General features: G+C 38.8%; 1 protein-coding gene across 2 annotated transcripts in view; it reads left to right on the plus strand.

The window, feature by feature from the left end:
* The window catches only part of ift140 (intraflagellar transport 140 homolog (Chlamydomonas)), a 36,407-nt gene that overhangs the window by 2,748 nt on the left and 21,033 nt on the right, over positions 1-12,626 (plus strand). Inside the window, exons 3-19 of one of the 2 annotated variants that reach the window (XM_065258790.2) lie at positions 265-489; positions 571-692; positions 898-1,040; positions 1,116-1,291; positions 1,367-1,458; positions 1,531-1,637; positions 1,723-1,862; positions 4,918-5,121; positions 5,622-5,694; positions 5,778-5,869; positions 5,991-6,118; positions 7,360-7,477; positions 7,612-7,727; positions 7,828-7,966; positions 8,053-8,184; positions 8,316-8,351; positions 8,668-8,876. In XM_065258790.2, coding sequence (XP_065114862.1) covers positions 265-489; positions 571-692; positions 898-1,040; positions 1,116-1,291; positions 1,367-1,458; positions 1,531-1,637; positions 1,723-1,862; positions 4,918-5,121; positions 5,622-5,694; positions 5,778-5,869; positions 5,991-6,118; positions 7,360-7,477; positions 7,612-7,727; positions 7,828-7,966; positions 8,053-8,184; positions 8,316-8,351; positions 8,668-8,876 — 2,252 coding nt within the window. The remainder of the gene's footprint in view (positions 1-264; positions 490-570; positions 693-897; positions 1,041-1,115; positions 1,292-1,366; positions 1,459-1,530; positions 1,638-1,722; positions 1,863-4,917; positions 5,122-5,621; positions 5,695-5,777; positions 5,870-5,990; positions 6,119-7,359; positions 7,478-7,611; positions 7,728-7,827; positions 7,967-8,052; positions 8,185-8,315; positions 8,352-8,667; positions 8,877-12,626) is intronic. The other variant, XM_065258791.2, reaches the window with a different exon arrangement.

Raw genomic sequence — 12,626 nt, forward strand, 5'->3', positions numbered from 1 at the left:
AACAAATGTAAAAACGATATATGTCATGATTAGATAAGAATTCACATGCAAAACACTGAAGTTAACGTAGGCGTCCCACTGGTGGGACAGTGACATTTCGCAGGATATATTTAGGATATAATATTACTTTTAATATTGAATGACTGTTCTTTTTGTCATTGCTGCTTTGGGTTTTTAAATATTTACATTTATGAATTTGGCAGATGCTTTTATACAAACCGAATACCTTAAAAATGTATGTATTATCTCTTTGTATGTGTTTAGGGGGAGCATGTGGAGTTGTGTCATGTGGAACGAGGTTTTAGCCCATCATTGCTTCAGTGGCACCCTACTAAACCCCTGCTGGCGGTGGGCTGGGAGACTGGCGAGACCTTGCTCCTCTCACACCAATCTGGTGAAAACACAACCCTCCCGGCAAATACCCACAATTCCTGTATCACAGTGCTGGAGTGGAGCAGTAACGGCAGCAGGCTGGTCACAGGAGATCAGGTCACATACACATACATTACTTATAGTCTCAAACATGTATGTTACACGTAATAACTGCTTATATGTGTGTGTGTGTTACAGGCAGGTGTTATGGCGGTATGGAGAGTGGATGCTCGAGGTAAACTGCAGGGATCTCCTTTATTAAAACACGACTACGGTAAACCACTGACGTGCTGTATCTTCAGATCCGCCGCACCTGCAGAGTGAGTCTTAGTTTAACACACATCTCACACACTCCCATGACCAAAACCGTCATCAACTTGTTTTTGTTTACAGTTATGATGCTAGCAGGTGATTGGGTCAATTTTTACACTGAAAAGTAATACTAGACTGGTCACATACTGTATATGCATGTTTTGTTAGCTGGCAACCTTAGACATAGAAAATACATCATTTGTGTAAATGCAGAGATGTGGCAATGCTGGCGCGTGCAGCTGTGAGCGGCGATGAAACCGCTTTGGACATGTTCAACTGGAAAAAGAGCAATAAAGGAGCCGGTTTCGCACTGGGATCACAGGAAGGGTTGACGTTTTACATCAGCACGGTGGATGGTGAGAATGACGACAGAAAGTTTGATGATGTAATGGTTGGTTTCAGTTTGCTTTAACTTTGTGTGTGTGTTTTAGGGAATGTGTTCAGTGTGGATGAACAGGCGCGGAGCGTTGCGCTGCTGTCCGTGGAGAGCGCGGTGCAGAAGATGTGGTTTTCTAAGAGAAGGTCCGTCCTCGCCGTAGTAACAGATTCCCTCCTGCTCTCTCAGTTCAGTGTCGGACCGGAGGGATTCGCTCATGAGATCAGTAAGGTAACAGCCAATCAGAAAACGCAGTGATCAGGAAACAGAAAACCATTGCAGAGATAAATGAGTGTGTGTGTTTAGGTAAAACTCAGTGGTAGAGGTGGACAGCACACAGATATTGTGTGGACAGAAGATGGTTTGTTACTCACAGCATCAGGGGAACAGCACATCAGGTCAGCTTCAGATTGAAGTCATTTACTTAATGCACTCTTTACAAGTGCACTGATATTATTGTGTGCTTGCAGACTCTGGGATGTGGAGTTGGACGATCACTACGCCCTCTCTTTGGATGAGTCTCTGGGCTTTGAAAAAGGAGAAATGCTCAACTGTGTGTCTTTTTGCACTTTTAAACGTAAGAGCTCTGGATATCAAGACTCGAAAAGACAGCATTACCTGTGTGTTTGGTTAAACTGATCTCTGTCTGTTTTCGTCTGCAGGCGTTCTTGCAGCAGGTACCAGCAGAGGCCGTGTGGCCCTTTGGCACATGGTGACAGTGAATGATCAAAAGGGAGACACAAAAACCCAGTGGAAACTCCAAACACCAGTAGAGGTTGAAGGAAACATCACACAGCTGCAGGTGTAGTACACTGCTCTTAACTTCAACAACAACCACTATAATAATAACAACCCACAATAATGTGTTTCAATCATTTTACTGTAAGGATGAACATGAGTACATGAGTTTATTGTGGCAAAATCACCATTGGGTTATTACTTTAGGAAACAGAATTTGCAGCAACGGCAATATGATACAGGACTTCAGTATAAAAAATAATTACATTCACCACCAGTAATAATAACTATTATATAAAGAGTTTGGTTATAAAACACAATGGGCTCTATTTTAACGATCTGAAACGCAAGTGCGAAGCGAATGCGCAAGTGACTTTGTGGGCGGATCTTGGGCGCTGTTGCTATTTTCCCGGCGGAAAATAAAGCTTGCCAGCATAAATCGGGCACGGCGTGTAACGGGAGGTGGATCTGCCTCTACACAGGACCTGACGCCAGCAGAGGACATCGCTGCGTCCACCCTCACCGCTGAAAGTGTTTGGGGGCTTTGAAATCGGACCCAAGAAACGCAAGCAAGGTCCAACCCCAAAGTACACTTACAAATCAAGTTCATATACATTAAGGTTTCTTATGAAAATATTTTAATCGTTATTTGCATGAGAATTTTTTAACGCAGCCACACAATAAATAAAAACTATCACCACAATGCTCACCACTATGATTCCCCTTATCTCATGTGTTAATATTTTTTATTGTAACAATTTATGATTTGCAAAAATAACTGTTGCATCTCTGTAGATTAGATAAGCAAAGTGTGTGCGCGTTGTGCACGCTATACATTATGGTCAAGCATGCGCCCTTAAAAAAGCATAATGAACCACGCGCAACGCGCCACTGACTTTAGACTAGTTTTTTTTGGTCAGTGGCGCAATTGTTTTTTGAAACTGCAAAATAGCATCAGGGATGGTTTGCGCCGCAACACGCCTCCTTTTTTGCGCTGAACCGCCCAGGGAGCGCAAGTTCATTCCCTAGTTTGCCGACGTGCGTCTGTGGAGGGAAAAACCTGCTGTGCGCCGGTGCAAAATACGAATGATACATGCGTCACTGACAAAGTCAATTGCGCTGGGTGCAAGATAGGGCCCAATAAATCCATTTGGACTAATTTGGGTAAAAATTTGTTTCACTATAGACGGTTTCAGCTGTAACAACATAAACAAGCGGCTTTCGTGGAAAACACGTAACTTCCGGTAAACTCTGCTAAGAATAAATAACAACAAAATCCGTTTAAAGTAGTTTATTTATATAACAAGCAAAATAAACAACACGTACATTATATAGGAAACCAAAACATTTGTTATTTTCGTATTTGTTTAAGAGTTCAGTTTCAGCAACTAGTCAGACCATTAAACAAACAGAAACTGGAAGTAAAGTTCGGACCAGACACGTAATCTCGTCACCGCACGTGCGTCCGATGAAACCGTCTATATACCAAGATGAAAACCGCTATTTTCTGTTACAAAATTTCACGTAGGATCTTTAGATTATAATAACAATAAAAATTCAGAACCATAATTACATTTTCAAAGATTTATTGTAAAAACTGATTATTGTTTCTGCAAAATGCAATAAATCCATGACAAGTTTTTTTTCAAAATGCTATAAATCTATTGAATCAATTAGGGATGCACCGAATCCAGGTTTCGGATTCGGCCGAATACTGGGCTTTTTGACGGGGTTCGGGTTCGGCTGAATCTTAGATTTTTTTTCACCGAACCGAACCCTAGGCTTGCGCTATGCTGGTCGACGTCAGGCGGCCGTTGATTACACACATCGGGTGCTGACGTGGAGATAAGCATTGTTTTTCGGTGAGCTTAGGGGGGTTCACATTTTGTGGATGCACCTGGAAAAAACTAGCGCATCACACCACATCGCTTTCATTATGCATTGGCTTATGGTAATTGTCAAAATAGTTTTTCCCACTTGTCATCCTGTCATCATGTTGCCTATCCTTCTTTTTTACAGTTAAAATCAAACAAAATGAAAAATACACTGCTGTGGACGTTGTTTACTTCATTAATGTGTTTTACTGTGTTAATGGAATAAGGATGCGAGTAGGATTCGGTATTCGATTTCGGATTCGGCCGAATCTTAAACAGTGGATTCGGTATACGGCCAAACCCAAAAAATCTGGATTCGGTGCATCCCTAGAATCAATATATAAATGTGCATTCATCTTTGCCATGTTATATTCATTTAGTTGACTAGTGGTATACACAGATTAAACATTAATGGCATTAATCAAAACACTTACTTTGTCATATTAAGAACACTGCCATTGCTACTGTTATCCTTGGGACATCGTCGCTGAACTTTTTTGACAGCGAATTTTTTTTCCTGCTCGATTTTCGTTGACTTTGCATAAAATAGTGTAACGTTTTTTATACAGTAAGATCCCCTGGGGTCAATGTGTTAGCATGACAGAAGCTTGATGCTGTCATGTGAGAACTAGGATTCTGTGTGTATTCAAAGCGCCGCCCTTATTGTTTTCAATGCGTGGAATGGTGCGCTGTGATTGGTTAATTGGATTTATTGCATTCTGCAGAGAAGGAGGACTGGCGTTTGTTCCGTTTGAAAAAAAGGGAGAAAAGATGACCGAATAATACGGCAGATATCCGATTTTGCATAAAATTAAGAATTTACTTTTTACTACTGACCTGATACAATACTGATTTTGGCGGTAACTATTTTTTTTTAAATGCCGTTTATCGCGTTTTGGAACCAAACTCTTCTTATATTTATAATTATATAATATTTATAATATAACTATATATAATTATTTAACAAAATAATATAATACCGTTTTTTATATGTTTATGTTTATATCCAGGGTGCGATTTGTGAAAAAATAATTTGGACTTGCCCATGTAAAAAAAATCATCAGAGGCAGGGATATAAAGACCAGAGGGGATATAACCCCCCCCCAGCAAATCGCATCCTGTTTATATAACTATTTACCAGCTTTGAGCATTCTCATCTAACCAAACTTTATACAACACTTCTTTCTTTATAGGTAACAGTAACTGATAAAGCATAAAGTGTTTGTCTTTATATCTCTCACACAGTGGGGTTCGAGCTCTCATCTGTTGGCAGTGTGCAGCAGCAGTTGTGTGTTGATTCTGTCCGAGCATGTGATGTGTTCTCATTACAGCCAGCAGATGGCAGCAGTGCAGCTCTCACCAACACAGCTCAGTCTGTCCAACTTCAACACCAACACACACATCACCTTTCACACAGACACACACATCAGAGCTGTGCAGGTCACCAAGGTAAGACACGGATACAGGAAATATCTAAAAAGACAACTGTATCCTATAACATACTGTTTTAAACGGGACATACCATGAATTCTTACTTTTTCCATGTTTAAGTGCTATAATTGGGTCCCCAGTTCTTGTATCAATCTAGAAAATGTGAAAAAGAACAACCTAGTAACTTAGTTTTGGTAAACCATTCTCTGCAAGCATGTGAAAAAATAGGTCATTGAAATCTGGCTCCCCTTGTGATGTCAGAAGGGGGTAATACCGCCCCTTAATCTGCCACTATCCAACCACCGCAATTTAGTGCAGAGAGAAAGAGAGAGAAAAAATAATTTACAGCACAAATATAAATAATAAATAATCATAAATAAAACACAACTATTAACCAATCAGAATCAAGGACTGAAACTAACCATATTATAAAATGCAATATGTTTCTATTAAGACAAATATAAGAAACACAATTTTTATGAATGTTTCTATGAATGTGCCATCATTTGTGTTTGAAGGATATGGTCACTGTATGGAATGGGAAATATATCACAGTGTACGAGCCATCAGGACAAACTCTCCACAGCACAGGTAAAACATGAGAACCTATACTGAAGATTTATACTGTATAATATCAAATGACTCCAGCTGAAATCTGTTGTATTTCTCTTCAGGTTCTTTCCAGTGTGAGTCTCCTGCTCTCGCAGTACACGAGGAGAACATTTATACTGTAGAACCAAACCGTGTCCAGATCCGCACACCACAGGTACACACACACATACATACACACACACACACACACACACACACACACACACATGTCTGATCAAACACTAGTTTTATGATTAAATGCACTTTTAAAACTCTTTGTGTGTGTATGGGAACAGGGTACAGTAAAACAGTTGCTGGTGTTCTCTGAAGCAGAAGGAAACCCCACATTACTGTGTGTATGTGGATCTTACCTGGCGGTCGGGACTGATGCATCACATGTCAGAGTATTTGATCTCACACGCAGGTGAACACACGGAATACGAATCAACCAATCATATCTGTATGTGTATATGTGTGTACAGGGTGCGATTTTCTGGGGGCATGGGGGGGATCTAGACTTTTTATCTCTGCCTCTGATGAATATTTTTTATCACCGGTGGTCATTAGTGATGGTGATTAATGATCATCAAACTGCCATATAAAAAGATAATTTAATATATAAGTAAAATGCTGCCACCCAATAGTGTAAACAACAGTTAAATAAGGAATGGAGTATTACTGTCAGCTTCCGCTCCTGTGACAATAGATGACGGTGTGTCTAGGTTATGTCATGATCCTTTTTTAATACATGCCTGGATTTTCCAAATGTTGCCAAAAAAAGAGGTCAAAAGTCAGTCATTAAACAGACTATTTTCTTAGTGTGACTTCTTGTCTAAGTAGCGATATATATATAGCCTTTTTTATTGTTGTTTTGAAAGTACGTTGTGTACGAAGTGTTTTTGCATGTCTGGCACAAAGCATAAGGATTGCATTCTGGTACAGTTCAGGTTTTCGTAATTGTTTTATTAAGTTTCTGTAACGAAGGCCAGATAGTGAGTGAACGCTGAGCAGTTAAAGGAAAACACCACCGTTTTTTCAATATTTTACTATGTTCTTACCTCAACTTAGACGAATTAATACATACATGTATTTTTTTAATGCGTGCAGTTAATCTTTGTACAGCGCATCGTGAAGGTGTTAGCATTTAGCCTAGCCCCATTCATTCCATAGGATCCAAACAGGGATGAATTTAGAAGCAACCAAACACTCCATGTTTTCCCTATTTAAAAACTGTTACATGAGTAAGTATGGTGGCACAAAATAAAACGTGGCGATTTTTTAGGCGGATACAAATTTTTAACTATATTTTATGGCGGAAGAGCACTTAGTTTGCAGCACTTTGACCTCGGGCGCAGTAACAATATAGTTCTCATTTTTAATCCGCTTTAAAAAATCGTCACCTTTTATTTTGTGCCACCATACCCACTCGTGTAACTATTCATGTAACAGTCTTTAAATAGGGAAGCCATGGAAGTGTTTGGTGGCTTCTAAATTCATCCCTGTTTGGATCCTAAGGAATCAATGGAGCTAGGCTAAATGCTAACACATTCCCTGAATAATCAATATAATTTATTTTCATAAATAAAAATATTTGAAAAACATCCCCACTCTGATTTTTATTCACAAATTGCACCGTGTGTTTTTATAATGTGCTTGTGCGCACAGGGAGGCCAAACCTGTTGGCGTCACTAAAAACCTGGCCGAACTCATACCGGATCTGGGTGCTCTGAGATCTGTCAAATGCAATGCTAGCGGCAATCAGCTGAGCGTCCTCATAACACAGGTACACATCAGACCTTCTTACAAGAGTTTCACAATCTCTACTGTCCATCCACAAAGCCTATTTGAACTTTTTAAGTTTAAGTGTGTAGAGTTTTTTCAATGTGTTATTCAAAATAAATTGTATGTGTGTTGTAGGTGAATGGGCGGCCTGACAACAAAGTATATTTTTATGATATCGAGTTGGACACGCTGACGTATTTCGACTTCTTCACGGGACGACCAGCAAGCAGTCTGACGCAATTAGAGGACAGGTAACACGAGGCTTTGCACCTGTGAATGGGAACATTGTATTATCTGATATAAGATGAAATTCTTCATTTAAATAACGTATTGTACTGTGACACTTCACAGAATGCAATGTGAGGTCGAGTTATCTGCCCGATGCCCTGTGTCTCAGTTCTGGGATGAGAATGAGCCACGGCTGTTTGTGTGTGAAACCGTTCCCGTGACCTCTGACCTCCACAGCAGCAGCCAATCACAAGCAGAGAAGGTAAATCACAGCATCTGTATGTGTTTAAATGGTTTAGTATGTAGTAAAGGTGCGCGTATGTTTAAAGTCTTCTTGTTTCTTGTCAGGAGGCCGTGACAGTGGTGACGTTCTTTGTGACTCAGGAACACGGGCTTCTCCTGCAGGACTGGCAACCTAAACCAGCAACACTGCTGTCTTTGCTCGCTCTAGACACTCCATATTATTATTATATCTGCAAGGTACAAACACACACTCACAGCTCATCTGTGTTACTAGATGTACCGCTGGCTCTTTCACCCCTTTATGCTTTTTTCATTTCTTTCATTCATCTTTTGACTCTTGTCATTTCGGTTTGTCTGCCGTTGCTAAGCTCTTATTTCGGAGGGGAGGAGTCTTTATTCCTGATGTAAGTAACCCTCCACCTGCTTCATGCTTATCTGTGAGATCCATTTCCAGTTATATAAATACTGTTTTATTTTCTCATTAAAAAACAAGCCATTTAAAGTGATGTGTGTCGTGTGTGCTGCAATTTTTGCGATTCTGGACGCTTAATGGATAAGAAGAAGTTTGAACATGTATTTTTATCAACCATGTTAATATGTTATTTGGTTGCTAGATATACTGTAAATAAATATCGCACAGAAATATGTATTGTTGTGTAACATAAAGGTAATTTCACAGCCAGTTTATCTTATAAAGTGTTTCTCTCTGTGTTTTCTCAGATGGGTGAGAATAGAGAACAGGGTGAGGTGATCTCTACACCCACCCAGGCGTCCTCTTCACCTCAGATGGTGGTACGGCGAGCCCTCCGAGATTTTGCCGGGTTGGAGAGCTGTGAGAAACCGACCCGAGATGCCATGCTGAACTTCAGCTTCTACCTCACCATTGGAGACATGGACGAAGCATTCAAAGCCATCAAACTCATCAAGAGGTACACATACATTTTTATATCATTTGCAGGCCCAAACGGAATCCGCGCCCACAGATTTTCGCGGATTTAATGCCCGTCGTTGACAAGCACACATACCACGCGCTTGAGTGTGTTTATTAACTCATTCATCGCCAGCCTTTTTGAGAAAAGTTGCCCACCTGCATTTTTGTGATTTTAACAAAAGTTTCACAAAATTCCTTGCAGGAAAAATTATCTTCTATAAATATATAAACATACAAATTATATCAAATTAAAGAACACACTCTTTGCTTTCAAACAAACAATAAATAAACAAACAAACAAACAAACAAAATGGGGAAAAAACGTTTCATTATATATTTACTTTTTCCACTTAATTTAACCACTGAAATATGGATATTTCTCTTCAAAAATACAACATTTTGAGGAAAAAGCTTAAAAAATTGCATTTTTGTAAAGGAATTTTTGTTAGATATCAGACTCAGAATGACTATCAAACATAAAGGCAGTTAAAATAAACCATTACTTCTTTTTAACTTCCGTTTTTGATAAATTCGGTTTTTGGATAAAAGCGGTATTACACTTTCACTTTGAAATTCGTCCAGAAAAGCATATTATTAGTTAAATATTAACTCATAATTGACGAGATAACTCGTCAATGGCGGGGAATGAGTTAATACACCTACTGTGTCAGGTGTATTAATAAATAGGGGCGTTTCTGTCAAACCAAAAAAATCTGATTATTGAAAACATTTAAAATTGTTCAAATTGTTAAAATATACAAAAGTCGTACTGTCAGTAAACCAAAGACTTGATTTGTGTGCTCTTAGTATGGTATGCGAAATTACAGTTTGTATTGAAGGAAAGGATGTTGTAGATGATTTTTTAGCAAGTGTTTGAGTCACCGACCGAGTGAGTGATATATCCTCGACAGTTCATCTGTACTTTATAAGACGTGCAGGATGGCACAAACACACTACATTCATGGATGTGGGGTGTGTTTGCATCTACAACTCAATGTGTTATCCGAACCATCTCCATCGTAAAAATGATTCCTGATGATAAATCTGCTAATAGAAAGCTAGGCGCTTATATTATGTGTGTCATTTACATTTCCTAGTCATGCATTTCCTATTTCCAGATAGGATATAATCATATAAACACACATGTACACGTCTCTCTGTTTGAATGAAATATACAGACATGGCTTTGGGAAGGGTGTGTGTTGGTTTCATGTTTATAATGGGATTTGTAATTGTACTTTGCGTGCTTGTAAGGTCATTGATGTTTAAATGTAGGTGTGTGTGTAGCTTCCCATAAGATGTTTCTGTGTGTGTGTGTGTGTGTGTGTGTGTGTGTGTGTGTGTTTGTGTGTGTGACTGTAATAGACACAGATTTCCATGACTGTAAAGGGGTGTGTGTACTGTACATTCCTCATGTATTGTTTGAGTTCATTTTAGAAACAGATGAAACGCATAGGAGAGGAAAAGACTTGAGTTGAGTGATCTATTGATTCCTATCTTTACCACAGAACTGTTTTGGGTCTCAACGGACTCTTCCTGTGTCATAGACTGTCAAGTTTGTTGTTATGACCTTTTAAGGAATCATTCATCCACAAATTATCTCATCGTTCACTCCCCTGATTCTCTTGCAAGTATGTGACCCTGAACCACAAAATCAGTCATGGGAAAAATTTTTTTTAAATTGAGATTTATACATCATCTGAGCATTGAATAAATACGCTTTCCATTGATATATGGTTTGCATAGGACAAATATTTGGCCTAGATACAACTATTTGGAGGCTGCAAAAATATCTAAATATTGGGAAAATCGCTTTCAAACGCAGTAAAATTACAAAGCAAGAGACAAAAATATACAGACGTCCATATACAAAAATGCTAAAAAGCCAAGGAATACAAATGAGATTTTAAACGGTCCTTAAAAACATGAAAATTCAGGGAAGATTTAATGTCTAGTGGAAGATTGTTCCACAATCTAGGACCAACGACAGCAAAAGCACAATCACCTTTCATTTTAGAGCATGCGCAGGGAATCGTTAAAAGAAACTTGTTTGCTGATCTTAGTTTTATGCCTGAGGTAAAAAGCTTAATAAGGTCAGCCAAGTATTCTGGCTCCATTCCGTGGAGAGCTTTAAAGACATATATCAAGATCTTGTAATGTATCCTAGATTGTATTGGTAATCAACCTAACACATATTAAAGGGGAGTAACATGGTCTGTTTTCCCAGCATTCATCAACAACCTTGCAGCAGCATTTTGTACTAGCTGCATGTAGGCAATATGCTTTTGCATGCATAACTTTTTCCAGGTCGCTGGCTGACAGAATTATTTTTAGTTTTGCTGTTGCTCTTAAATAAAAGAAACAATTGCGTACTACTAACTTTATCTACTAACTTTACTAAATTTAGTAAATCAAAAATTAATGATGACTCCAAGGTTCTTTACCTGGTCCTGCAAGTGCCCCTTCCGTGGACATAAGCGGTCGATTAACAATTGACTACCAGCTGTGAGACCAAAAATAATAATTTCTGTTTTATTTTCATTTAATTGGACTAGATTTTCTGCCATCCACGGCTTTACTTCCTCCAGATATTTAACGAGAGTGGCATTTGAATCCTCACCACCAGATCTCAAAGGCACATAGACCTGAGAGGCATACAGATGATACAAAATGCCATACTTCCTAAAAATCATGCCCAGCGGGAGCATGTACAAAGAAAACAGAGTGGGGCCTAAAATAGACCCTTGTGGGACCCCACAACAGATAGGTGACGATGCGGAGTAGTTATTACCAACCTTCACTAAAAAGGATCTACATTCCAAATAGGAGGCAAACCATTTTAAAACCGTCCCCTGAATGCCAACAAGCTGCTTTAAGCGAGTCAGAAAGATCCGGTGATCAATGGTATCAAAAGCAGCTGATAGATCCAATAAAATTAGAGCTGCATGATTACCTGCATCCGTGATTAAAAAAGATCATTTACATCCCTTAAAAGGGCTGTTTCTGTACTATGACCACCCCTAAAATCAGACTGAAATGTATCCAGGATATCATTTTTTGCTAAGAAAGTAGATATTTGTTTAAACAAAACTTTTTCAAGTACCTTAAGTGATAAACAGAAGATGTTTAGGCGGTCGGTCAAGTTGGTCTTCTGTATAATAAAAGTGAAGGTGATCTGGGGCTGTCAGACTTAAAAAGCAACCATAAAATCTTGTATAACAGTGATATATACATAAATTCCAAGTAATGTGGTTTTTTTAAGCACGGTCAATCGTGACACACCATGTTTGAATAAAGGTATGGTCACACTAGACTTTGAGCATGCAAATATTTTTCGGACGTTACTGCGAAAATTGGTGGGGAGTGCTTTGTTTATCTTTGCTTTTTAGTAGAGAGAAAGGTCACGCCGTGACGTACCAGTTTTTTAGTGGTCAAATATCTTCACGTGATACGAATTTGCAGGTCAGAGGTCATCTGATTTAATTGTACTTAGGTATGCAGTGAAATATCTTTGCACAAGGTTGCGTTTTTGTTCTGATGCTTATGAATGGAAGTAAATGGAACGAAAAGCGTAGTATGACTACCCAATAATGGAAGTAAAATGATTAATAAAAGGGTAAGGTTACTTTAGAAATCTATCTGTTTCTCCCATAAAGTTATCACGTAGCTTCAGTTACATTTATGCATTAGGCAGACACTTTTATTCAAGTGTATTATACATTTTTCATCAGTATGTATGTTCCCTGAA

Source organism: Paramisgurnus dabryanus, chromosome 22, assembly GCF_030506205.2.
Source record: "Paramisgurnus dabryanus chromosome 22, PD_genome_1.1, whole genome shotgun sequence".
In the NCBI taxonomy this organism is placed as follows: Eukaryota; Metazoa; Chordata; class Actinopteri; order Cypriniformes; family Cobitidae; genus Paramisgurnus; species Paramisgurnus dabryanus.